The sequence below is a fragment of the Pan paniscus genome, chromosome 2 (genome assembly GCF_029289425.2).
Source record: "Pan paniscus chromosome 2, NHGRI_mPanPan1-v2.0_pri, whole genome shotgun sequence".
Taxonomy (NCBI): Eukaryota; Metazoa; Chordata; class Mammalia; order Primates; family Hominidae; genus Pan; species Pan paniscus.
Window position 1 is genome coordinate 122,602,335 of NC_085926.1, and position 27,403 is coordinate 122,629,737.

The 27,403-nt window shown below is 43.2% G+C and overlaps 1 protein-coding gene across 26 annotated transcripts in view; it reads left to right on the forward strand.

Annotated features, from left to right (window-relative positions):
* The window catches only part of KALRN (kalirin RhoGEF kinase), a 692,638-nt gene that overhangs the window by 607,603 nt on the left and 57,632 nt on the right, over nucleotides 1-27,403 (forward strand). For 25 of the 26 annotated variants that reach the window (XM_034957211.2, XM_034957212.2, XM_034957221.2 and 22 more), the window contains 10 exons: nucleotides 7,432-7,562; nucleotides 12,233-12,299; nucleotides 14,064-14,167; nucleotides 14,350-14,419; nucleotides 15,049-15,135; nucleotides 15,983-16,075; nucleotides 17,544-17,594; nucleotides 18,473-18,550; nucleotides 23,058-23,243; nucleotides 23,621-23,792. In XM_034957211.2, coding sequence (XP_034813102.1) covers nucleotides 7,432-7,562; nucleotides 12,233-12,299; nucleotides 14,064-14,167; nucleotides 14,350-14,419; nucleotides 15,049-15,135; nucleotides 15,983-16,075; nucleotides 17,544-17,594; nucleotides 18,473-18,550; nucleotides 23,058-23,243; nucleotides 23,621-23,792 — 1,039 coding nt within the window. Of the gene's footprint in view, nucleotides 1-7,431; nucleotides 7,563-12,232; nucleotides 12,300-14,063; nucleotides 14,168-14,349; nucleotides 14,420-15,048; nucleotides 15,136-15,982; nucleotides 16,076-17,543; nucleotides 17,595-17,629; nucleotides 17,711-18,472; nucleotides 18,551-23,057; nucleotides 23,244-23,620; nucleotides 23,793-27,403 lie in introns of all 26 variants that reach the window. The other variant, XM_034957240.3, reaches the window with a different exon arrangement.

Genomic DNA, 27,403 nt, shown 5'->3' on the forward strand with positions numbered 1-27,403 from the left:
CTTAAGCTTTTCAACTGTGTATTGTCCCTACACCCACCAACAGTTTGCCTAGGAATTACTTAGATCTCATGCTTTTTGTCCAGAGAATATTATGTAAGGTTTTTGTTGTTGTTCGGTTTTTTTGAGACAGGGTCTCGCTCTGTCGCCCAGACTGGAGTGCAGTGGCTTGATCTCGGCTCACTGCAGCTTTGATCTCCTGGGCTCAAGCAATCTTTTCACTTCAACCTCCTGAGTAGGTGGGACTATGGGCATGTGTCGCCATGCCTGGCTGATTTTTAAATTTTTCTATTTTTAGCAGAGATGAGGTCTCGCTTTGTTGCCCAGACTGGCGTTGAACCTGAGCTTAAGCAATCCTCCCACTTCAGCCTCCCGAAGTGACAGCCACAGCCATATGTTATTGTTTTTACATATATTTTATTGTGTATATTTGAGGTTTACAACATGATGTTATGGGATACCCATAGATAGTAGAATGGTTACTGTAGTGAAGCAAATTAACATATCTATCATGTCACACACTTTTTTGTATATGTGTGACAAAAGTAGCTAAAATTTATATTTTAATTAGTTAAATAAAATTTTGGTGGAAGTCTAAATTAGTACCTAAAGAGTAGCTAAATGTACTTATTTAACAAAAATTCCAAATACAATTTTATTAATGATAATCCTCATGTAGATTAGGTCTCTAGACCTGTTCATGCTACAGATTTGCTACTTTGTATCCTTTGACCTACATGTCCCGGTTTCCTAGCTGCCTTCTCCACTTTGCTGGTAACTACTGTTTTATTTTCTATCAGTGTATATTTTTGTGTATATTTTCACCTTTTAAAAAATATTCCACATATAAATGAGATCATGCAATATATTTCTTTCTGTATCTGGCTTGTTTCACTCAGCATCATGTCCTTCAGGTCCATCTGTGTTGTGGCAAATGGCAGGATCTTTTTTTTAAATTTTTTTTTATACTTTAAGTTCCGGGATACATGTGCAGAACGTGCAGGTTTGTTACATAGGTATACACGTGTCATGGTGGTTTGCTGCACCCATCAACACATCATCTACATTAGGTATTTCTCCTAATGCTATCCTTCCCCTAGCCCCCAACCCCCAGACAGGCCCCAGTGTGTGATGTTCCCCTCCCTGTGTTTATGTGTTCTCATTGTTCAACTCCCACTTATGAGTGAGAACATGCAGTGTTTGGTTTTCTGTTCCTGTGTTAGTTTGGTGAGAATGATGGTTTCCAGCTTCCTCCATGTCCCCGCAAAGGACATGAACTCATCCTTTTTTACAACTGCATAGTATTCCATGGTGTATATGTGCCACATTTTCTTTATCCAGTCTATCATTGATGGGCATTTGGGTTGGTTCCAAGTCTTTGTTATTGTGAACAGTGCTGCAATAAACATACGTGTTCATGTGTCTTTATAGTAGAATGATTTATAATCCTTTGGGTATATACCCAGTAATGGGATTGTTGGGTCAAATGGTATTCCTGGTTCTAGATCCTTGAGGAATCACCACACTGTCTTCCACAATGGTTGAACTAATTTGCACTCCCACCAACAGTGTAAAAGTGTTCCTATTTCTCCACATCCTCTCCAGGATCTATTGTCTCCTGACTTTTTGATGATCGCCATTCTAACTGGCGTGAGATGGTATCTTATTGTGGTTTTGATTTGCATTTCTCTAGTAACCAGTGGTGATGAGCTTTTTTTTCAAGTGTCTGTTGGCTGCATAAATGTCTTCTTTTGATAAGTGTCTGTTCATATTCCTTTGCCCACTTTTTGATGGGGTCATTTGTTTGTTTCTTGTAAATTTGTTTAAGTTCTTTGTAGATTCTGGATATTAGCCCTTTGTCAGATGGATAGATTGCAAAAATTTTCTCCCATTCTATAGCTTGCCTGTTCACTCTGATGATAGTTTCTTTTGCTGTGCAGAAGCTCTTTAGTTTAATTAGATCCCATTTGTCAATTTTGGCTTTTGTTGCCATTGCTTTTGGTATTTTAATCATAGTCTTTGCCCATGCCTATGTCCTGAATGGTATTGCCTAGGTTTTCTTCTAGGGTTTTTAGGTTTTAGGTTTTAAAAATGTTTAAGTCTTTAATACATCTTGAGTTAATTTTTGTTTAAGGTGTAAGGAAGGGGTCCACTTTCAGTTTTCTGCATATGGCTAGCCAGTTTTCCCAACACCATTTATTAAATAGGGAATCCTTTCCCCACTGCTTGTGTTTTAAGGCTGAATAATATTTCTCTCTCTCTCTCTCTCTCTGTGCGTGTGTGTGTGTGTGTGTGTGTGTTTGTGTGTGTGTGTGTATCACAGTTTCTTTAACCATTTGTCCATCAATAACACTTAGGTGTTTCCATAGCATACTATTGTAAATAATACTGCAATGAACATGGGGGTGCAGATATTTTAAGAAAAGCTGAATTCATTACCTTTGCGTATATACCCAGAAGAGGGATTATTGGGTCATATGATAATTCTATTCTTAATTTATTTGGGAACCTCCATACTGTTTTCCAAAATGTCTACATAAATCTACATTCCCACCAACATGTACTGGGGTTCCCTTTTATTCACACCCTTGCCAACATTTGTTATCTCTTATTTTTTATTTTTATTTTTATTTTTTTGCTGCCTCCCTGTCGGGGAATCGGACCCTGATCTCTTATTTTTTTCTTAATAGCCATCCTAACAGTTGTGATATGCAAATTTTTATCAAAGAGGAGCAACTAAGAGGTGATTGGTTGGTGTGGTAGGTGGCACTGGACCAGCTAGCTTACCCATTGTCTCATCACATGAGCTTTGATCTCTTCCCAAGTTACACAGCATATTTAATAAATTCTTGGAGTCCTCCTGTACACCAGGCTTTGAAATCAAGCACAGAATTTTCCTTATATGGAGCTCGCAGTCTCTAGGGTTAATGCTCAAAATCCTCTCCTCCCTGGACTGTTGGAAATCATTTCCTCTCAGATTTTAGTCCAACGTCTCTCTGTGTGACTGCTAGAGGGATCTTTTGTTTACTTTTTTTTTTTTTTTTTTTTTTTTTGAGACAGAGCCTTGCTGTGTCACCTAGTCTGGAGTGCAGTGGCATGATCTCGGCTCACTGCAACCTCCACCTCCCAGGTCCAAGTGATTCTCCTACCTCAGCCTCCCAAGTAGCTGGGACTACAGGCATGTGCCACCACATCTGACTAGTTTTTGTATTTTTAGTAGAGATGGGGTTTCACCATGTTGGCCAAGCTGGTTTTGAACTCCTGACCTCAGGTTATCTGCCCCCCTCGGCCTCCCAAAGTGTTGGGATTACGGGCATGAGCCACTGCGCCTGGCCTCTTTTCCATTTTTTTTTTTTTAATTAATAGTTCTTTTCTGACGAATAAAAGAAATATATGCTTATTCAAAAAAATTTGGAAAAATGACGAGTATAAACATAAATCATCATCTAGACATATTCAGTATTGAAATTTTGATATGTTTTCTTCTAGACCCTTTTAAAAATAGTATAGTTAATCACAGAGTACTTAAAATTTAAGTTCTGTTTCTCTTTACTATCACATCAGAGACATTGTCCCAAATTATGAAAATATCTTTGGAACATTAATACTGACATTTCTAAGTCTTAAATCAAACCATGCTATTTCCCTGCTTACAACCCTTCCATCATTGGTCTTAGAAGGTAAAGTTTCTACTTCTTTATTTTAATTTTAATTTTTTTATTTAATAGAGATGGGGGTCTCGCTATGTTGCCCAGGCTCGGTTCAAACTCCTGAGCTCAAATGACCCTCTCACCACAGCCTCCCAAACTGCTGGCATTACAGGCGTGAGCCACCATTCCCGGCCAAGTCTCTACTTCTTAATAACATGCAGATAGGTTCCTTATGATCTGATCCCTGCAAACTTCTCCAGGATTCTGTTTTCACTCCTCATCCCCTCTTCCTTTAATACCTACTCACCCAGACTCACAAAACACACAGTTACTTGCCACCCTCCTTCCCTCACACTCTGTACTCTGCCCACACCAGGCTACTTTCAGCTTCCCAGGCTGCCCCCATGTCATTTGCTCCTTCACCGTATACTCACAATGCTGCTCCTGCCTGGAATGTCCTCCCATTGGCATATCCAGCGAAAGTCTCTTATTTATCCATTCTCAGTTCAAGCATTGCCTCTTCCATTAAGTCTTTCCTTCTCCACCCCACCATAGAGCCACCTGCTCCTTTTGTTCATCCTCCATTGTACCCTGTGTCTCTATAAGAGTGCCCGTTTTGGCTTAGATTATGGAGGCCAGGGAGCTTTGTCTTATTCATCCTCATTTCTCCAGCACTTTGCAAATATTTAGCATGTAGTAGATGTTCAATAAATATTTGCCTGAATTCAAATCAGTGGTTACAATACTATGTGATGAAAGCCGTGCAGGGAGTATGTAAAGAGTGTCTATAGGTGCCCAGAGAAGGGGCAGGTTATGAGTATATGATCCCAGATCCAGCGCCCAGGAAATGTGTTCATTTTAAATATGGGGATGACCTTCCTCCACACTTCATCACATATTTGAATCTATTTGCATTTCTATTCCCCATCCTTGGATTGACTATGGGAACATTTGTTGCTCTATCCCCATGTACCTTTTCCTTTGTCCTCTGAGACTATTTGTGCCCTGAGCTCCAGGTGGGGCAGAAGTCCTCACTGTGGCAGAAACCTGGCCACCACTGCCTGTTTTCTCCCAGGAGCAGAACAGAGAATTTTAGGTCAACCCTAGTTGCCCTTAGCTGGGGCTCAGTATCCCAACTCTAGCATAGGTAGCTAGGTCTTCAGAGGCAATCACTCTTGAATTATTACAAGCATTAAAATCAAACCCATTGTTTTAGGCAGACTATCTAGCATATAGCTTTAGCCAAATTCTTTCTTCCTCTTGTCCTTCTCTCTCACTGTTGCCATCCCAGAGAGTCCTCCCCTAGAGATAACCTGGGCTACTTTGCTTATAGAACAGGTCAGGTAGGAGGAGAGGGAAGTATTTCCCCATTTGACATAATGGACTCCTCAGATGTTCTTCGTTCTGTAGAAAGGTTGAGAGTGGACCACACAAAGCTGGATGCTCCATGGGAGTGCCTGTGGGCAGAGGTGTCTCCCTGGGAAGGGGTAGGAGCACAGAGGATACCACTGAGCAGCAATTCACTAGAGGAAAACATTTATTTCTTCTAAGGGCAAAGGGATGGAACTGTGAATGAACTTCAGCAGCATCTAATGGTCAAGCGAGCCTATAAACCAAGGCTTGTTTCCCAGGCGTTGCAGTCACCATGCTACCACTCAACAGGCTGCAGAACAAAGGCTGAAACAGGACAATGGGGAGAAGGAGAGAAGAGGAAGTAAAAGGCATGTAATCAGATCAATCACCAGCTGGGCCCATCTGCCCAGGAGCCTGTCTCTGGTGATGGTACCAGAAGACATGTCATTGGAATGCCTGCCTGTGTGCTTGGTTGTCAAGCCTCAGCACCAGACACTCTCATTTCCTTAATAACCGGTTACAGATCCTGTATCTATAAATTGAGCTAAACCCTTCTTGACCTTTCCATATTTTTAGCCTATACTGCTGCTCTGGATATAACAACTTCCATGGCTGATTACTTGTTCTGTGAATACTTTTATCTCAAGTTAAAAGAAATTCTCTCTTGAGTTTGAAGACCCTGTCCTCTTAGTTCCAGTTTCTAGTGTTGGTAACAAATTCATGTTTAGCCCTTGGCACATTTTGTCAATTTGGGGGTGGGGGAATGGAAGGTTTGATATCTCTGCTTAGTGTTATGTTTTTCAGATTCAAATCTTCATATTCTCCATCTTTTCTTATAAAATGGACCATCAGGAACCTCATTACTTTTTGATTTATTTCTCTGGACCTTTCTGTTCTACCTGTTTAGCCTATGTTAAAATAGAGCAACTAAGAGCATCGTGACAATACTCCAAGTGCAGCTCACTGAAGGCCAAGCTGAAGCCTTTACTTCCTACCTTTTTGGACTGCATTTTTTTAAATCTTTGTGACTTTAACCTTAGGGCTAATGTTTTCAAAAACTACTAAATGAAACTGTTTCTGTTAGCTGCAGTAGCTGGTTTAGGCAGGCATCTTGTAAGAACAGTTTAGGGCCAGGCACGCTGTCTCACACCTGTAATCCCAGCATTTTGAGAGGCTGAGGTGGGAGTATCACTTGAGCCCAGGAGTTCAAGACCAGCCTGGGCAATGTAATGAGACCCAGTCTCTTAAAAAAACAAACAAACAAACAAAAAAGATTAGCTGGATATGGTGGTGCATGACTGTCCCAGTTATTTGGGAGGCTGAGGTGAGAGGATTGCTTGAGCCTAGGAGGTCAAGGCTGCAGCGAGCCATGATTGCACCACTGTACTCCAGTCTGGGCAATAGAGTGAGACCCTGTCTCAAAATAGATAGATAGATAGATAGATAGATAGATAGATAGATAGATAGATAGATAGATATTATGGCTGGGTGCATTGGCTCATGCTTGTAACCCCAACACTTTGGGAGACTGAAGCGGGAGGATCACTTGAGCCCAGGAGTTCAAGACCAGCCTGGGCAACATAGTGAGACCCTGTCTCAACAATAAAATAATAATAATAATAATAATAAAGAATAGCCTTAGATTAGTCTCTCATTATTTGTTTTACAGTTGCCCAACTTGACCTTACTCTCCAGCCTCACTGTGTATCCACCCTACTTCTGCCAATTTGCATAATGAAATGCTAAATGTCACTGTGTAATCCTTCTTCCAGGACACTTGTAAAAGTGTTAAGATTGACTCCATTTTGAATATTTTTATCGTTAACAGTTCCATCCATGGGGACAGGGGAAAACCCCATCATCATAGGACATTTTTAACTTCTCAAAGGGGTTGTACAGCTATTATCTCGGCCTATTCCTTAGAAATCTGTAGAGAGGGAAGATTTAATTTGAAAACTGAGAAAAACTGAAGCATGGAACAATTTTAGCTATCTCACATAAATCATTCAGTGACTAGCAGGTCTGGGATTCAAATTTAGGTTCTTTTACCCTTAGTTCCCTCTGGAGTACCATATTCACCCTTTTCACTTGTTTTCTTTTGTAACTGCATATTTGGTATAGAATTGCAATCGTTAGCATTACCTCTGGAGCTCTTAACTAGAGATAGTCACTTTGACAATTTCATTATGTCTGGGAAATTGGCAGCACATAGATGCCAAGTACATCCTGGTTGCCTGAGAAGGTGGCAGCTCTGGGCTCCCTGCTGCAGGAGGATAAAGTCTCTGGTCTGCTAGTGCTTCACTGTGGTTTGGTGAGAACAGCCTTGGCTACTGATTTTCCACGTTGTCTGTGGCTAGGCTGGGAGGACACAGGGATTCCAAATGACTTTTCAAAGTACACTTCTCTAAGCCTGTTTATTCTCTCTTTTCAGAGTCTAGAAGGAAGCTCATACCGGGGGAGCTTGAAAGACCCTGCAGGCTGCCTGAATGAGGGGATGGCCCCACCCACACCTCCTAAAAACCCAGAAGAAGAACAGAAAGCCAAGGCCCTGAGAGGCAGGATGTAAGTGGCTTCCCCAGTTCCTCCCTGTGGTGCACATGTGAGTGCGGTGGACAATGGACAAAGGTTGGGGAAAATTCGAGAGGGGTTCCCCACCCTGTTTCCGCTGACATCTTTCATTCTAAGACTCAGATCTGTACAGCATAGCACTGATAAACATTGAGCCACTTTGGCACTGACTTGATTGAAGTTTAGGCTAAAGTATATTCTGTGAGATAGCAGCTATTACTGACAAAGTGTGGTTGTAGGTCTGTTAGAAATTTAAAACAGTGATAAAAGGAAAATGGCAAAGTTGAGGAAACTATGAGACTGTTACTGAGGGCCTATAGAATCAGAGAGTCTCTGACCGTGGCAGATAGTCTGATAGAGATCACCTAAGAAAACATTTCCCCAAATGTAGGAAAGTTATATATAGAGGAAGGAGCTGTTGTACCACCAAGCAGGTCCTGTCTCTACTCCTTCTCCAAAGGTTTTAATTTTGCATCTGTTTCTGGGATTAGTTCCAAGAGAACTTCTTCTCCACTTTGAATAGTTAGTGGTAAAATAAAATTCATAATGCAGAACAATCCCATGTTATACAAGAGTTACCTATGTTGATATGAAGTCAATCTGTTATTTGAGTTGATCAAGAATATACCACATACCACTAGTGCAAAAGCAGAACTCCTCCAAAACTTTCATTTTCTTTTTCTTTTCTATCTTTTTTTTTTTTGAGACAGGGTCTTGCTTGGTCACCCAGACTAAAGTACAGTGGTATGATCATAGCTCACTGCAGCTTTGACCTCCTGGGCTCAAGGGATCCTCTCACCTCAGCCTCCCAACTAGCTGGGACTACAGGTGTGCGCCACCATGCCTGGCTAATTATTTTATTTTTTGTAGAGATGGAGTCTTGCTTGGTTGCCCTGGCTGGTCTGGGACTCCTAGGCTCAAGTAATCCTCCTGCCTCAGCCTCCCAAAGTGTTGGGATTACAGGCAGGATCCACTGCACTTGGCCAACTTTTGTTTTCTTGTTTAGGGTTGGACTCTGTTGGAAGCAGAGCTACTGATGAGTCTTAGACATAGCTCAGCATGTGAGAGATTATAAGCAGTAGTGAGAATTGGGAAGGCAGGTGTGAAGGGTCCCTCCCTGTTGTTAATTAGCCTGCCTTTCTCTCTCAAATTCATCACTCCTTTAGCCTAGCCACAGACATGAAAACTAGCAAAAATAAGTGAGGCCAGGTCCTTCTGTTACCTAGAAATGTACAAAGTGTCTATTTATGAGTTTCTGTTTCCTAGGAAACAAAAGTGAGAACATCACAGTGAAGGCCTGGTTTGAAAGCAGGGCTATCACTTCATAGTGGAGATGAACAAGTAGCATGTAAATCCTGAAATTCTGTATTTACCCCCTCAGCTTTGTGAGTACTCAGGGGGAACCCCAAGAAGTTGGTAAATGGAATAGAGGTTGATAAATGCCATACCCAAAGGGAAATTTCCTAGCACTTGCACAAAGCTGAGTCTCCTTAGCTTCTCAGGTTGTTGTTACACAGGTGAGGCCAAGTTGGAGCTGATGTCTTAGTCCTTTGTCAAGTCAAAGCAAAGCTTAAGTCAGAAAGGTGACCTCTGAGGTGGCAGGTGACCCTGGGAAAAGCCAGTCACTACTCTCTTTTTTTTTTTTTTTTTTTTTTTTGAGATGGAGTCTCTTTTGCCCAGGCCAGAGTGCAGTGGCACTATCTCGGCTCACTGCAAGCTCCGCCTCCCGGGTTCACACCATTCTCCTGCCTTAGCCTCCCAAAGTAGCTGGGACTACAGGCACCCGCCACCGCATCTGGCTAATTTTTTGTATTTTTAGTAGAGACGGGGCTTCACTGTGTTAGCCAGGATGGTCTCGATCTCCTGACCTCGTGATCCACCAGCCTCAGCCTCCCAAAGTGCTGGGATTACAGGCGTGAGCCACCACACCCAGCCGCCAGTCACTACTCTTAGCATGTAGCTTGAACCGGCCTTTGAGCAGTCATTTAAGCCATTGCCCAGATTCAACAGGCCACAGAAGTTTGCTGTCTCTTTTGCCCACTTTACGCATCTCTTCTCCCTCTTCTCATTCTTGCCAAAATCCACACCTCTTCACATCCTGAGCTATCTTGAAAATGCAGCTGTTAGAGTATCTCATACCTCTTACTATATCTCATCCTTATTCTCTCCTGCTGTACTTTATGGTCTTGATGAAAGGGTGGTGTATAGGTGTTTCACTGTAAACCATATGTGAGGCCAGAGGCTGAGGGGTGTAGCGAACCAAGACTCAATCCAGAAGATGGCAGTAGGGCGTCAAAGGGTTAAATGAGAGCTCCGTGGAGAAAAGATGAACACAAATAGTCATTTGTCCAGGAGAAGAAAAAAGTTGAGAATGGAGTTACTTGTCTTCAAGTTTTAGTCATTCATTCAACAAATACTGGTCTAACACCAGTATGTACCATCAGTGGGATACATCAGTGAATAAGACAAATAATAACAACATAAGTCTTTGCTCTCATGGCAAGTTTAAATTCTAGTGGGAGAAATCAGACAATAAACAAAATAAATTATGTATTATGTTGGAAACAAGAAAAAGAAAAAAAAAATAGAGCAGTGTAAGGGAGATCCAGAGAATAAATGAGGCCATGCTGCAATTTTAAATGGCCCTGGCATTTGCACAAAGACCGGGGGAGGTAAATTAGCCATGGAGAAAAAGTGTTCTCAAGAGAGAGAACAGCCAGTGCAATGAATCTAAGAGATTTTCTGTGGAAGACCAGCCATTCCCTATCCCTGTGAAAGGAGGTTAGAAGTGGTTCTAACCAGTAGCTGAAATAATTTTAGTTGGACCAAAGAATAACATTTGTTTGTAAATAACTTCTATTAATAAGAACTTATCATGAAAAACATGCCTTGTTGTCAGTTCATTTGGCAATTAATTGTGCACTGCCTTGCAATGCCTGCAGTTTAAATCCTTGATGTCACTTTTCAGAATGTCTTTTAATACATCATGGTCTCCTTCATTAACCCTTCAAGGGAAGAGATGACAGGTCCACTAGCAGCACCTAATACAGTTCCCTTCTCTAAAGGCTGAGAAGCCAAAGATAGCCCTCATCTGTCAGCAAATAGCTTAGGATAAAAATATCGCCTGGAGACAGAGAGCTGGACTTCATCTCCAGAGGGCCCTCCCAGCCCCATATTCCCACTCTAACTTTCCTGTGGGTTTTCTTTTGCCACTTTCTACCAGGCAGTAACTTGGGCCATGGTAAAGATATATTTAAATGCTTTCATTTGGCCTTGCCAGTTCCTTCCTGTGGCCTAAAACACATGATTGTCTGTGCTGGAGAGGGAGCTGTTGGAAGTGCTGGGTGCACTGATAAAGAAGCATGTGTTCCTCTGCTTCCTCCCCATTGCCCAGAGGCCCCAGGCTCCAGGAATGTGGTGGCTTCTGGGGCTATACGGAGCAAGAGTTTCAGATGAATTGCTTCCTGGGTTAAAAATGGTTACCACCCTTGTGCTGGGGTCCCACTTTGACATCTCAGAACTTTATCATTTCTGCTACTTGGGCCCAAAATGCAATTGTGTGGTCCCAGGCAAAACTCATTCCAATCAGATTGGAAGAGTTTGACTCCAGTAGGTTGCACAGCACCACCCTGCCCCTGTGCACAACTTTAGCATTTTATGTAAAGCTCTTTAGTGTCTGCACAAAAGACAGAAAGAGTGTTTGGGTTTGAGGCTTCAAGGACTCCCAAGAGCCAGTCAGAGTAGTTTACCAAGCAGTGGGCTGCTGGGAAAGAGCATGGTCTTTGGACTCTTGCACAACTGGGTTCAAATCCTGGCTCTGCTACTCACTTTGCAATCATGGTCAGGTTACCTAATCTTTCTGTCTCCGCATTTTCATTTATATAAAATAGGTTTTACAATACCTACCTTATTATAAGCATGGGAAAACCCAGATGAAGGGAGTGGCACATAGTAAATGTTAGAAAGAATTAACAAGAAAGAAACCAAGAGAGCAAATGTCCTTGTAATTGTTAAATCCTGCATCCTGGAGAAGGTAGTGCTGCATTAAACGTGTGATTTTGGAATGTCTGCAGTCCATCTTTCTGGCCTTGACTGGGGGTTTTCCAGGCCAGTTACCATGATACCTATCTGAATAATTGCAGCTTCCATATCTTAAAAACTTCACTTGATATCTATCCTTGTCTTGGAGGACTTACAGGTTGGTAATCAAATAAATGTCTTTCTCTTCTTGTTAAGTGAAGAATGGAGCTGAAATGAAGGAAGAAAAGTCTCATCTTAACCCCTGCCCAGCCTCAAAGCTTTCAGAACACAGTTTTGCCAAAATGGTTGTCAATCTTTCTGCCCTCTGTCTATACAATCGTTCAGTTGTAGGTGAGGGAGAAACATATGAAGAATAGAAAGAAGAATGCGAGGTACTGAGCGTCATTTTTCGTGTGACTATTGTATGTCACCTGGGGAAGTCCTTTCTGGCCTTGGTGTCCTCAGCCCTTCAGTAGGGCCTCCTCTAGGGAAAGCATCCGTAAGCATCTTTCCCAGGAGATAAGTGTGGGTGTTTTAAGGGGTCTTATCATAAAGGTGCCAAAGTAACTTTTCTGTAAACTTAAGTGAAGATTTTTGGCTTAACAATGAAGAGGAACACTCACTGTTCTTAATCTCCTGCTCAGGTTTGTCCTGAATGAGCTGGTACAGACAGAGAAAGACTACGTCAAGGATCTGGGCATTGTGGTGGAGGTAAGTAGAGGGTTCCAGGTGGGTCTGTGGTCACCCAACCAGGAGCACGTTGGACCCTACCTAGGCCAAGGTGTTTTAATCTGATGGTTACATGTACTTTACTGTCTGAGCACTTGCAGAAATGAAAATAAAAATGGTAATAAGTAGAATATGTAGGCAATATTTTTCTTTTCCCCTTAAAATAAGATATTTAGAGGGAAGTAGTGGCCTGAATGTTATAGCATTTGGGGGAGCCTCTTGGTTAGAGTGGAACTCATTCCACTTTGTTTTAGGTGACCAAGCTATTGTCTTAAGAGCTTTTCTTTGATGTTTAGCTATGTGGACATATATTCTTCAGAGCTATGAGCCACATAGGCATAAAACAGTTCATTCTTAGTGGGATCTTAGGGCTTATACATTTCCATAGATTTTAAGGGTAAGTGTTATAGCTAGCAAAAAGACAGATAAAAGAAAAACCCACCAATGAGCAAGGTTGACAGGTCCACAGTTAAGAGTCAACTTGGTAGTAAATTAAACAAATCTAGCTCTGTAGGGATTCACTTAAGAGGGACTTAGATGCTTGGATGAAAAAAAAAAGCCTGAGAAAGTAAATGGGTAACTTGAATGGCTTAGAGCCCTATTGTTAATCATCTTGAAAGAACATGAAGTCTAAAAGTTCTCAGCCGGGTGCGGTGGCTCATGCCTGTAATCCCAGCACTTTGGGAGGCCGAGACGGGTGGATCACGAGGTCAGGAGATCAAGACCGTCCTGGCTAACACAGTGAAACCCCGTATCTACTAAAAATATTAAAAAATTAGCCGGGCGTGGTGGTGGGCACCTGTAGTCCCAGCTACTCAGGAGGCCGAGGCAGGAGAATGGCGTGAACCTGGGAGGCGGAGCTTGCAGTGAGCTGAGATCGCGCCACCGCACTCCAGCCTGGGCGACAGAGCGAGACTCCATCTCAAAAAATAAAAGTAAAAATAAAACAAAAAAATAAAAATTCTATGCCTAAAGCTTACATTGCCTGCTGGTTCCTTACATTTGGCCTGAGTTCCCATCCTGTGAAATCTGCTGACTTAGGGTTTTGTATTTGCTTATTCTGAATCTTGGATAAACAGATTAACCAGCCATATAGAAAACCTGAATTTTAACTTACGGAAAGTTATTCTTGTCTTTTTGTGGGGCTGGGGGGTGGAAGAGGTACAACAGCTTCCATATGCAGTCCAGCCCAGGAGTAGAGGACGAGGGAATCTGAAGACTGGGAGGCTGAAATGCAGGGAACTCAGACATCAGTGGTGCGATTATGGACAAGTCATCATCCAACACCCAGGTGCCTGGGTTTTCTTGTCTGTCAGATGGGGATAATGCTACCTGTCCAACCTCAAAACCTGATTTTAAAACAGAAATGAAATTCTCTATGATCACATTTTATAGACTATAAAGTATTAACATATTAAGACTTATTTCTAGGCCAGATGTATCTAGTTCTGAGCCTTTATAGACCTGATTAACTTGGATTGGGAGAAGGAAGAGGGACAGCTTATTGTTTTCTTCTGTGCTCTGCTTTCTTAAGGGGACTGGAGACAAAGAAGGGGATCCTGAAACTCATAAAAGTTTTCTCTATTGCTCTGCACCGGGGGTAAAAGACCTGGTTGAAACCACAGAAGCATTTGTCCGCAAACTCATGCAGAGAGTGTGGGCTTGCAGGGGTGCTGTGGTGTGTGGCATGGCCCAGAAAGCTTTCCTGTGAAAATATGCTACTAACCATTGCCTTTGCTGCTGCAGGGCTTCATGAAGAGAATAGAAGAAAAGGGTGTCCCTGAGGATATGCGAGGAAAGGACAAAATCGTGTTTGGAAATATTCATCAGATTTATGACTGGCATAAGGAGTAAGTATTAATGCTGCCCCGAGGATCCAGTGTCCTGGGAATCCAGGACTTGAGTCCTCTTCCTGCATCTGACTCAAGGAGTAGGGCTTAGGGGAGAGTCTTCTGTAATTCATCTTATTATTGAGAAATAATACAGTTCTGAATAATGTGGCTTCCTTCTCTTATCCCCTTTCTCCTTTTAGTTTTTTCCTGGCGGAACTGGAAAAGTGTATCCAGGAGCAAGACAGATTGGCACAGCTCTTTATTAAGCATGTGAGTGTCTCCCATCACCTCCTCCCCAACTCCTTCACTAGGCTCATTTATGTTCATTTTAAAATCCTGGCCAGGCACAGTGGCTCACACCTGTAATTCCAACACTTTAGGAGGCCAAGGTGGGAGGGTGGCTTGACCCCAGGAATTGAGACCAGCCTGGGCAACATAGTGAGGCCCCCATCTCTACGAAGAATTTAAAAATTAACCAAGGCTGGTGGCACATGCCTATAGTCCTAGCCACTTGGGGGGCTGAGGCAGGAGGATCGCTTGAGCCTGGGAGGTGAAGACTGCAGTGAGCCATGATGGCCCCACCCTGCACTCCAGCCTGGGTGACAGAGCGAGACCCTGTCTCAGAAAAAAAAGTAAATAAAATTTCTTCTCTTCTGCTCTTCCTTGACTGACCTTCTTCTCAGCCCTCTCTAAGTTTTTTTGTTTGTTTTTTTGACCACCTTGGCGATTTGGAAAGTGGCTCTTGCCCACCACATTTATATCCCTGATATTCAGCTGCCTTGGTTCGTCCCCAAGTGTGCCTTTGTCCTTTCTCCACGTGGAGGCCAGCACAGCACTTTGAGATTGAACAAAAGACACAAGATGCCTGACTGTCCACATGTCTCTCTCTACTCTTTCAGGAGCGGAAGCTGCACATCTACGTGTGGTATTGTCAGAATAAGCCGCGCTCAGAGTACATCGTTGCTGAGTATGACGCCTACTTTGAGGTAAGCTGTGCAGGCTTTGCTGAACTGGGGTGGGAGGAAAACTCAGGCCAAAACAGCCACTTTCAGAAATACCAGACGTCATCCATCCATATGTGACCCCCACACAGCACTGTTGACCCATTCATGGCAGGAATAGCTGCCTCAACAGAGAAAGCAGCTTCTTAGCTAAATTCTCATGAGCACCTTCACTTGAGAGGAGCTGAGGTGGCCCAGTCTGGGTTCTGATTTGAGAAGCCCCCATTTGCAGAATAAGCCTGAACACAGAGACGGTTTGAGAAGCTCCAGTTCTTCTTAAGTGACCCTGGAGCAGACTGTACCCACCAGTCCCCCAGGGACCACTTACTGAGGAGCCTTCTGTTGGTTGAAGGGTTTGCAGCCACTTCCTAGTCTGCTTGGTCTAGCCCAGAAGGATTTATTTTGCTGGGAGAAAGGCAGCATCATCACTTAGAAAAAGCGCTCAGCTGAGTGTTTGGAGATCTAAGTTTAGGGCCTGGCTCCATAGGCTTGTGTGTCCTAGAAGAAGCCCCTTTTCCCTGCCTTTGCCCTGAAGCGGTGGAGAGAATAAGGCCCCTCCAGCTTTTCTCCCAGGACTGGGATGAAGACCAAGGTGTGGAAGTATTCACTGTAAAAGCATGGGAGGAAGGCAGGAAGCCAGTGGTGATGTGTGTTATGTGTTGTTCATAACAAGTGAACAGTCCTCTAGGCAATTTTACCTCTCACATTACTTAAAGATTCTTCAACTTCATTGGAAAACATGTAGACCTGTCTTCCATGCCTTTGAACCCTTATTCAGAGCACCCCAGTTCTTCAGTTCCTTTTTCTTCTAATATTGCTGCCTGTGTTTCAGGAGGTAAAACAGGAGATAAATCAGAGGCTGACACTGAGTGACTTCCTCATCAAGCCCATTCAGAGAATAACAAAATACCAGTTGCTCCTCAAGGTAAGAAGCTGGGAGCCTGGGTGAGGGCTGGAGAAGGATCCATCAGGCTCAGAGCAGGTTAGCAGTAGAGCTAGGGGTTCTGTCTCCACCACACTATCCCAAAGGACTGTGAACTGTGGGAGGGGTGGTAGGGACATGGGAACTTTTATCTGACTGCTGGTTACTCTGTCAGCTTTGCTCCCAAATAAACTGCATGGCTGTTCTTCCTGCCCTTAAGGTGGGTTGTTACTTGATTTTATTTTTTCAATTCACATTCTTACTTTGTCTCAATCATTGACTTGATACCTTTAAAAAATAAGAAGAATATAATATCAGAGTGAACTACAAGGGAGAAAGAAAGGGAAAGGCAAGGCTTTAGAAATCTTAGATTAGTAATACCTAAAATTTGATTTTATATATATATATAAAATAAATATATTATATAAAATCAATATATTTTATATATAATCAATATATATTATAAAGTATAATATATATGTATATATTTGAGGCAGGGTCTCACTCTGTCACCCAGGCTGCAGTGCAGTGGCACAGTCATAGCTCACTGCAGCCTCAAATGCCTGAGCTCAAGCGATTCTCCCTTCTCAGCCTCCCAAGTAGCTAGGACAACAGATGCATGTCATCATGCTTGGCTAATTTTTTATTTTTTTTGTAGAGACAGGGTCTCACTATGTTGCTCAGGCTGGTCTCAAACTCCTGGCCTCAAGCAGCCCTCCCACCTCGGCCTCCCAAAGTGTTGAGATTACAGGCATGAGCCACTGTGCCCGGCCTAATTATATTTTAAACAATGGCTTAACTTGATTCATCTTATGGAACTAGGAGGCTAAATAGAAAAGAGAGACTTAACTTTCCTTTCTCTCCTTTCTTGTCATAATCCCCCTTTCCTTTGTCTTCCCTCCCTCTCACTCTTCCTTCTCCCATAGCTTTGAAATTTTGAGGCTGGGTGCAGTCACTCACGCCTGTAATCCCAGAACTTTGGGAGACCGAGGCAGGTGGATCACCTGAGGTCAGGAGTTTGAGACCAACCTGGCCAACATGGTGAAACACATCTCTACCGAAAATACAAAAATTAGCTGAGCGTGGTGGCACTTGCCTGTAATCCCAACTACTCAGGAGGCTGAGGCAGGAGAATCGCTTGAACCTAGGAGGCACAGGTTACGGTGAGCCAAAATTGCACCACTGCACTCCAGCCTGGGCAACAGAGTGAGACTCTGTCTCAAAAAAAAAAAAAAAAAAAAAAAAAGAAGGAAAGAAAGAAAAGAAATTTTGAATATTCTGGGAGTTCTCTCTATGTTATTACATCTTACATGACTCATAATTTCATTTCTCAGCTACTCTAAACCATTGCCACTTCTGCTGGGAAGGAAAGTCTCCAGGGTGTTATTGTATTTTTATGATAAGTTTTTTCCCAGCTATTTTACTAATTTTACCCCTTCCCACACTCTTCCCTGCTTCCCCTACTTGTTAGGACTTCCTGAGATACAGTGAGAAGGCTGGTTTGGAGTGTTCAGATATCGAGGTGAGTTTTCTGCTTGTAATGCTTGCTGTTCTTAGGGACCATATTGGATATCTTTCTCTAGAGGGGAAAAGATTGTCTCAGGAGGACCGTGGATCCAGGTGGACCCCTCTCAGACAGTAAGAGGCTCTTGTAAACAGCTTTGTACCTGCTTGAGGAATGGCAAGTGTTAACACAGTGTTTCCTAGAACTCAAGAAATCTGTCCTGGGGTGCACTAGAGCTTAGCCCCACTGGTGTTCTTTTGGCTCCTGGTGACACATAGTGGGAAAAGGGTAACCCCTTAATATCCTTCAGAGATTAGATGTAAGTTGCACAAAAGCCTCAGTATGCAATTTTATTCGTGAAGGCAAGTATTATTTGAGTCAAACATGTAAAGTATTCCATTTTCACCTCCCTGTCCAAACCCTGCAGACTACTTCCAAGTGAAGTCCTTTGAGACAATGTCACTATGGGATTATTTTAAGCCAGGGAGGTTACAGACCATTCTGACAGATTATTTTAGTTGAAAACCTCTAGTGTTTCACAAGCCAGGCTAAGCTGTTGCCTGGGCAGCCAGGAAGCAACAGAGAGAAGAAAGAAAATCTGAGAAGGCAAGGGAATGGATGAACAAAAACAGGAAGGTAGGGAAAGGAGGGGCTGAGTAATATTCCCCCAACATATGCTCAGTGACTGACATGGAGCCCCTGTGCTGAGGACCAACACCCTCCCTCTAGAACAGAAAGCCCCACACTCTCTGAGAGTGGACAGCCAGAACCAGCATCCCTTCCTAGAATAAAGGAGCCACCAGAGATGAAGTCCCTGTTTTCCAGCACTGAATTACCAAGAGCTTCCTGCCTGAGTGCTGTTCCCCCTCCTGAGTAACAGTTGTTCTATCCCACAGAAAGCAGTGGAGTTAATGTGCCTTGTTCCCAAACGCTGCAATGACATGATGAATCTAGGACGTCTGCAGGGCTTTGAGGTGAGTCTTTAAGAATGCGTCTAAGCCCACTCTCTCCAGGACAGTAGGAGTCCAGACTGTTGCGGCTTCCTCCCCCTGAAGCCTTGTGTCCTGCCTGTGCCTCCTTCACTCACCACTATGCCTTCCTACCCGGGCCCCTCTGGTTCACAGTCCTGGAAGATGCATCTCTGTAGGAAGTCCAGCAGTAGGGAGGTCATAAGAAGTTACAGAGCATTTGACCAAACCAAAGTCAGAATTCCAAGGAGATTGGAAAGACCCAGAATTCTTTTTTTTTTTTTTTTTTTTTTTTTGAGACAGGGTCTTGCCCTATCACCCAGGCTGGAGTGCAGAGTGGTGCAATCCTGGCTTACTGCAGCCTCAGCCTCCTGGGCTCAAGCAGCCCTCCCACCTCAGCCTCCTGAGAAGCTGGACTCCAGTCACACACCACCATACCTGGCTTATTTTTAAATATTTTTTATATTATAAAGATGGGGTTTTGCCATGGTGCCAGGCTAGGAAAGACCCAGAGTTCTTTATGAGTGTTTAGACCTGATAGTGACCTCTTCCTTTCCCTTCTTGATTGATAAAGCAGGGACTGGGAGTGACAGCAGGGCTATGTGATAGAAGTGGAATTAGGCAGGAGAATGGAACACCTGTTTTTTGAGAAGGTGGTTCTGGCTTTTTAGTTAAATGAATAGTTAAAACTCTAAAACATTACAGTACAAAGTTCTGTTATTTGAAGAGGGGAATCAAGTCTGCAGGGAAATGGCTGTGTCCCAAAGATTTTGGTTTAAGTGAACATACAAGTTTACTAGGGCTGCCAAAACAAAGTACCATAAATTGGGCAGCTTAAACAACAGAGATTTATTGTCTCACATTTCTAGAGGCTAGAGGTCTGAAATCAAGGTACTGTCAGGTACCTCCTGAGAGCTGTGAGGGAGGGGTCTGCCCCAGGCCTTTCTCTTTGGCTTGTAGATGGCTGTCTTTATGTTCACATGGCATTCTCCCTGTATCTTCACATTCCCTTCCCTCTGTGTTATCTCTGTGGCCAAGTTTCCTTTTTTTTTTAAACAGAGTTTTGCTCTTGTTGCCCAGGCTGGAGTGCAGTGGCGACAAAACCTCCTCCTCCTGGGTTCAAGCGATTCTCCTGCCTCAGTCTCCTGAGTAGCTGGGATTACAGGCATGTGCCACCACACCCGGCTAATTTTTTGTATTTTTAGTAGAGACGGGGTTTCTCCATGTTGGTCAGGCTAGTCTCGAACTCCCGACCTCAGGTGATCCGCCCTCCTCGGCCTCCCAAAGTGCTGGGATTATAGGCGTGAGCCACCACACTGGGCCGTTTCCCTTTTTTAAATAAGGACATCAGTCATATTCTATTAGGGCTTACTGGCATGACCACTTGACTTTAACTTGATTGCCTCTGTAAAGACCCCATTTCCCAATAAGGTCATGTGCTGACATTCTGGGATTTTAGGGGCTAGGACTTCAACATAGGAATTGATGGGGGCATGGAAGGAGAGAAAACACAATTCAGCCCATAACAGAGAACCTTTGAAGAGGAAATTGACTTTCTAATTTAAACTTAATAACTGACTGTTATTAATGTATATCCAAACCTAATAAATTAACCACACACAATATGTTTTTAAGATTAATATGATAAAATTGGAACTGACACAATTATTGATTGGTACCTAGTAGTTGTTGATCCCCTTAGAGAAAGATGTGGATCTTTTATTTCCCAGCAGTCTGAAACCTAAGCTTTCATTATTCCTTTTTGGGGCAAAGGGATTACTAGAATTTGAGATAATTCAGAAATAAATGGCTTTTTTTTTTTTATGGCTAAACTAGAATGAAATAGATACAAGACAGAGATATAGTTGACTCATACTCATACCACTGTATGAGTAATTTACGGGATAGTATATTTAAGTTAGCTTTCATGCATTGGATTCATGACATTCTTGAGCCAAATTCTCTTCTCCTCCTTGCCCTTTCAGCCCATCCCATGTGTCCCTGTCTGCTTTTCATGCTTTGCTGTGACAGGAACTATGTGGCTGGTTTTCTTTGCTGTGCATTTTTCATAGGCTCTTGGTCTTCCAAAGCAGGCTGGAGACATTAGTGTAAGCAGGGTTACTCGGCAGACACACACTGGGTTCTTAACCATTTTTCTTCCGTCATACTGGGTGGAGTTTTATACATTTTCCCTTGCCATTACATCAGGTCTGAGGCTATACTGGACAAACCAAGAGATCCCTTTTGCTCTTCAACCTTGAAGACCCCATGTTTTCTGAACAGGAGTCTAACTGTGCTTCTCTGGGTCTCTGGAGGAAGTGACCACTCAGGAGGAGTGGTGTCTGATTGTGCTGTCTATCCCAAGTTAAACTTCACAGGAGCTGTGTTGTACATGTGAGTGTGTGTGTGTGTGTGTGTGTGTGTGTGTGTGTGTGTCTGTGTGCGCATATAAGGGCACCCGCAAGCACAGAATCAAGCTTTTTTTTTTTTTTTGAGATGGAGTCTTGCTCTGTCGCCCAGGCTGGAGTACAGTGGCATGATCTCAGCTCACTGCAACCTCCGCCTCCTGGGTTCAGGCGATTCTCCTGTCTCAGCCTCCCAAGTAGCTGGGATTACAGGCAGGCACCACCACGCCCGGCTAATTTTTGTATTTTTAGTAGAGATGGGGTTTTACCATGCTGGCCAGGCTGGTCTCGATCTCCTGACCTGGTGATCCGCCGGCCTCGGCCTCCCAAAGTGCTAGGATTACAGGCGTGAGCCACTGCACCCAGCCCAGAATCAAGCTTTTAAGTTAAGCACTGCTGTCTCTTGTTTTTGTCAAGCCACCAGAACCTGCTTTTTGCATTCCTTCAGCTAACTGGGAAGAACAGTGAGCATGTGTCTATTCCCTCAGCCCATAGCTTTGGGCTTGAGAGAAGTTAGAGCCTCCTCTTTTAAATTCCCCCAAACTTTCAGATCCTCTGGCTTTCCCTTTGGTGCTGGCCGAGCTATAACCCATGATAGGTTCTTGTGTAATATTAATAGAGCTTTCCTGGCTAGCTGGTCACTGGCTTAATATTAACTTTAGACCAGAGTAGAGATAAGCCTGTTTGGCTGCTAACATTGGCAGTAAGGAGCCATGATCCAAGCAGAGGGCAGGCACTTCTCAGGAACACAAAATAAAAATGACCCCTCTGCTGGATAGTGTTTGGAATAAGGCATCACATGAAGGGAATGGCCACATTTGTGCCAAAGGGTAGAGTTGTCGCCTGAGAAAGAACACCTGAATTTCAGAGGAGGCCCTCTGATTGCTCTCTCTGATGTCAGGGTCATCTTGTTGCAAAGCAATAGAAGTGCAAGGTGCTCTGACAGAGTCTGGGAAGACTTTCTGGGTTGGGCCATATTCCCTTTGAAGCTGTGAAGATGTCTCTGAAAATCTCATTAGAAACTGGCAAACCACATAGGTTCTACCTCCTCAGCTAGGTGTCAGGTGGCCTAGTAGCTGGAATCATTTTTATTTTTTTATTTTATTAATTTTTAAAAATTTATTCATGTATTTATTTATTTAGATACAGAATCTCACTCTGTTGCCCAGGTTGGAGTGCAGTGGTGCAGTTTTGGCTCACCACAACCTCCGCCTCCCAGGTTCAAGTGATCCTCGTGCCTCAGCCTCCTAAGTAGCTGGGACTACAGGCACACGCCACCACCCCTGGCTAATTTTTATATTTTTAGTAGAGATGAGGTTTCGCCATGTTGGGCAGGCTGGTCTTGAACTCCTGACCTCAGGTAATCCACCTGGCTTGGCCTCCCAAAGTTCTGGGATTACAGGCATGAGCACCGCACCCACCCTGGAGTCATTTTTAGAAGAATCACAGAACCCAGAAAAGTATCTACCAGCTTATAAAATATGGAGACCTATCTATAGTACCCCCAACTTTACCTGTTGGCCTATAACTAGAAACTAAGATTTCAGAATTTCTCCATCCTAAAATAATTGAAGAAGAGAGGGGAGTGACTTATCAGAGTATCTGTGGTCCTGCCTTCATCACTTCCCTTGTCTACAGGTGAGTTCAAGGTTGGTGGCCATGAGAATGCCCTTGGTCCTTGGCCCATACTGCAAAGGAACCAGGCAGGCACCGTTCTCAGAGCTCTGAGGATGGAAAGGCCACTTGCAGCTCCAAGTGTCACCTACTTTCTATTGTCCTTTCAATAAAAAACAAGAAGGGCCAGGATTATGGCTTTTCTGCTAATGATATTACCTTCCTGCCTTCTGGCATTTGCCTGGAGCTGTTTCTCAGTGGTTCCGCAGCTTGCTTTCCCTTTCCCTCCAGGGCCCTAGTGTGAACAGGAAAGTGGCCAAGGTCAGCCCCTGGATGAGTGGGTGGGTCCTAATTCAGTCTCTTCCTAGAGCCCTGAGGCTTTTGTTGTCAAATCTGTTGCCCGTATCCCCAGATGGGGAGGTTCTGTGGACCCAGAGGGCAGTGGCTCTCTCTCCATTTTTCATTCACTTCACCCCAGCCTGTCTTTCCTTCAGGGCACCCTGACTGCTCAGGGGAAGCTGCTGCAGCAGGACACATTCTATGTGATCGAGCTGGATGCGGGCATGCAGTCCCGGACCAAAGAGAGGCGCGTGTTCCTCTTCGAGCAGATTGTCATCTTCAGTGAACTGCTCAGGAAGGGATCCCTCACCCCTGGCTACATGTTCAAAAGGAGCATCAAGGTGAGGATCCCAATGGTGATGAGAAGAGGCAAGGAAGAGCCCAGTTCTTGGGAGCTGCTTCCCTAAGACGAGGCACTGGATTTGTGACATCCAGAACCGTGAAGATCTTTCAGCCTAATAACATTCGGTCATGGAGACTGAACGACAGTGATTATCTGTGAGCTGAAGTGACAGGCTGAGCCAGTCTCTGGCATGATCCTGCAGGTTCCCTGGGATCGTGTCACTCACCCAGAGACAAAAACCTAAGTACTGTCCTGCTAGATCCAGGGCAAAATTTGGAAGCTTGTCCTGAAATAGAAACTTTGAGGAAGAGTAATATGTTGCTGATTTTTAAAAAATCTCTTAAATGTAAAAAGGATCAACTTGTTTTCTTCCAGATGAATTACTTGGTCCTGGAGGAGAATGTGGACAATGATCCCTGCAAGTTTGCACTCATGAACAGAGAGACTTCTGAGAGGGTCGTTCTGCAAGCCGCCAACGCTGACATCCAGCAGGCCTGGGTGCAGGACATCAATCAAGTCTTAGAAACACAGCGAGACTTTTTGAATGGTGGGTGCTGGGCTTGGTTCCTTGCAGGGCTGTGTAAGGGGACTCCACGACCTCTGAGCTTCCTTGGGTCTAGGTTCATGTTGAGTTATGAACCCAGATCACATTTTATAGGTATTCCAACTTTGTAGTTTTCAGAAACACTTTAGAATTTTTCTGAAGCTGAATACACAAGCACAACAGATAGGGTATGAAAAAGAAGCTCCATCTTTCTGATAGAAGAGATTTCACTTATAGGACACAGGATATATGTCTTGTGGCCATCACTACCACCTGGTACTAATTTGGGCAAAAGTCTGAGATAGGCACATCCTCTGTGTCTAAGGAACCAGGACCGGCTAGAAATGATATGTGTTTTTCCACTTTTCACAGCTTCTCTAGTGTTAACTAGAGATAAATGAGAGTTTGACCAATCAGTTCAAATCCCTCCTCTGCTCCCAACAGTGTGAGAGCCTACATAAGCCACATTACTAGCCAACCTTACCCCTTTTAAATGAGAGATGATTGCTAACTTTAAATTTCTGTAATACCCTGAAACTTCCTAGAAGAAAATTTGTGGTTACACAGAGGGTGTAGCTCTTTGTGGCCCTTGCAGGAGCTCCCTCATGGGTGGTGTGAACTGGAGTGAAGTAGAGTTGCCACTTTGTATATATTTCTTTATTTTTTCCCCTGCTGGGGTTTTCTTCACACTGAGCTTGGCATGGGAAAGGGGTATGCGATTTTAAGCTAGTGGCTGATCTCTGCTGACTTGGTTAGCTCAGAAGTCTAACCAAGCAGAAATAGAGCTTGAAGTTGAATGCAAAACGTAAGTAGTAATGAAGTAAACCTGAAGACTCAGAAAACACATATGCCTGTATATAGAGACACACACACACACACACACACACACACACACACAACCACCTTTGGGTATACCACCTCTTCCTGCCTGTCCTGAGATCTGTACTACATGGCCATACGTGCTCACAGGAGTGCACACACAGGTACATGCATGTACACACATACAGGCCCACCCTCGGATGTGTCACCTTTTCATGCCAGTACTAGGATCTGGACTCTTTCAAATGATCCAAATACAGCATTTTCTGGGTGTCTAGAGTGGAACTGAATGCTGAAGGGAAAGATAAAAGGTGCCATACGAGTTGAGGACCTTGAGGAGTCATGACATTTCTCTGGGCCTTGTGGCTGGTTTTGTGAAAAAGAGAGTTCAGGTAGATCTACTGTGCCCATGCTGGCATGCTCTGTGATGGGCCAGTCTTCCTAGAAGCAGGACACCTGGCATCCTCCCTACAATATCAGTTTCCCTGTATTATAAGGGATTTAGCACAGTGTTTTAAAGACAAATAGAAGGAGATCATGTAACAGGATGCCATGACTTTTTAAGATAGAACATGAGACTTCAAAGCAATTTTGCACTTACAGAAAGTATTTTTGGGCCAGGCTCCTGGCCCTTAACTGTAAAAAAAATTTGGTGAAAAACAACTAGACTAAGTGATCTCTAGGATTCTTTTCACTCTAAAATGTCTAAAATTAAACACCAGCCCAGCCCTGAGGGATGGTAATGAAAGTTTTATATGGCTTATGATTTCTGAATATAATATACAACTTCAAATGAACACTTTTGTTGATAAAATAATTTTATGCAAAAATGTGTTCATATATAAAAAGATCTGTTTAAATTGCATTCTATTAGGAGTTTCTGATAGATTCTAAGCTGAAATTAGGGATTTTAAAATTCATCAATTTGGGACAAAAGAAAAATAAGGTGCAACAGTAAGTTGAAACAAGAAGTTATTGACATAACAATAATGGCTCCTGTGTATTGAATCCTTGCTCTGTGCCAGGCACTATGCTAAGCATTTTACATGGTTTTTCACATTTAATCCTCATGCCAACATGGAGAGGTAAGTACTATTGTCCTACTTTTTTCAAGTGAGGAAAAGGAGACTCAGAACTTGTCCAAGGTCACAGAAGCAGTAAGTGATAGAAACAGTACTTGAATCCACAGCTATAGGACTTCAAATTAAGGTTGTGAACCACAAAACTGCAGTATAGGTGCTAGTGTTAGGGCACTCATTTATTTAATTATGATCTCCCTAGCAACCAAAGTGAAGAAAGAAACAGGATCAGACATAAGACACTGTATCGATCAGTCAAAAACAAACCCTGTAGGGACACACAGTTTTCTTGATTCTGAGAACTAAGTTATGCAAATGGAGGCTGGTGAAAGAATACAGGCTGTCCATTTAGCTTATTTAAGAAGGCATTCTATTTTCAAATGTTTTAGCACAATTATTGTAAATAACCAGGTGATATCACAATTCCATGTGATGGGAATTGATTCATAAAATCAGTTTGATAAGGCCTACTTTATAACTCTGCTATGTACTTAGAACTTGGAACTGTATTTATTTAGGCATAGTCAATGATTCAGACCTTTACTTGGTTCCAAGAGACCTTTCTCCTAATGAATCATGGAGATACAGTCAGCCCTTGGTATCCACAGGGAATTGGTTCCAAGACCTCCCGAGGATACCAGAGTCTGTGGATGCTCAAGTCCCTTACATAAAATGGCATAGTGTTTGCATATGACCTGTGTACATCATCCTGTACTTTAAATCATCTCTAGATTGTTTATAATACCCGATATAATGTACATGCTATGTAAATGATTGTTATACTATATTGTTTATGGAATGACAAGAAAAAAAACTCTGTACATGTTCAGTACAGACCACAACCATCCTTTTCTCCCCCATATATTTTCTTTCTTTCTTTTTTTTTTTTTTTTTCTTTTTTTGAGACAGAATCTCACTCTGTTGCCCAGGCTGGAGTGCAGTGGCACAATCTCAGTTCACTGCAAATCTCCACCTCCTGAGTTCAAGCGATTCTCATGCCTCAGCCTCCTGAGAAGCTGGGATTACAGGTGTATGCCACCAATACAAAAATACAGAAATGCTAATTTTTGTATTTTTAGTAGAGACAAGGTTTTGCCATGTTGGCCATGGCTGGTCCTGAACTCCTGGCCTCAAGTGATCCACCCGCCTTGGCCTCCCAGAGTGCTGGGATTACAGGCATGCACCAGTGTGCCTGGCCCTTCCCATATATTTTCAATCCACAGTTGGTTGAATCCATGGTTGTGGAGCTCACAGATACAGTGGGCTGACTGTATTACTGAACTAGGTTATCATCTCCTAAATACTTAATGCCACAAAACACTCCTCAGTGAGAGAGGCAGTGCTCTGGTGGGCCTGTTATTACTTTGACACATACAAGAGACAAGGATGTGATGACGGACCAGGGCCAGGCTTCTACTTACAGAGAGGTGTGCAGGCATCTCAGAGCCAATCTTTCCTTCTGAGACCTCAAGTAGAAAGGAAGTGTGACCCTATGCTGAGTCCTGTTGAGGTATGTACCTATCACAGTAGAAATATCCTTGTAATTGAGAAGTTCTCTGGGCCCCAGCTGTTAACCCACTTAAATAGCTGTTACAGTGCAAACTGATAAAAATGACATAATTGGCCAACCTTTGAAGTCATTCTTAAAGAATTGGACCTGTATGGCATTTGCCTGGCTCTCCCTCTTTAGTTCTCAGACCTTGCAACCTTGTTACC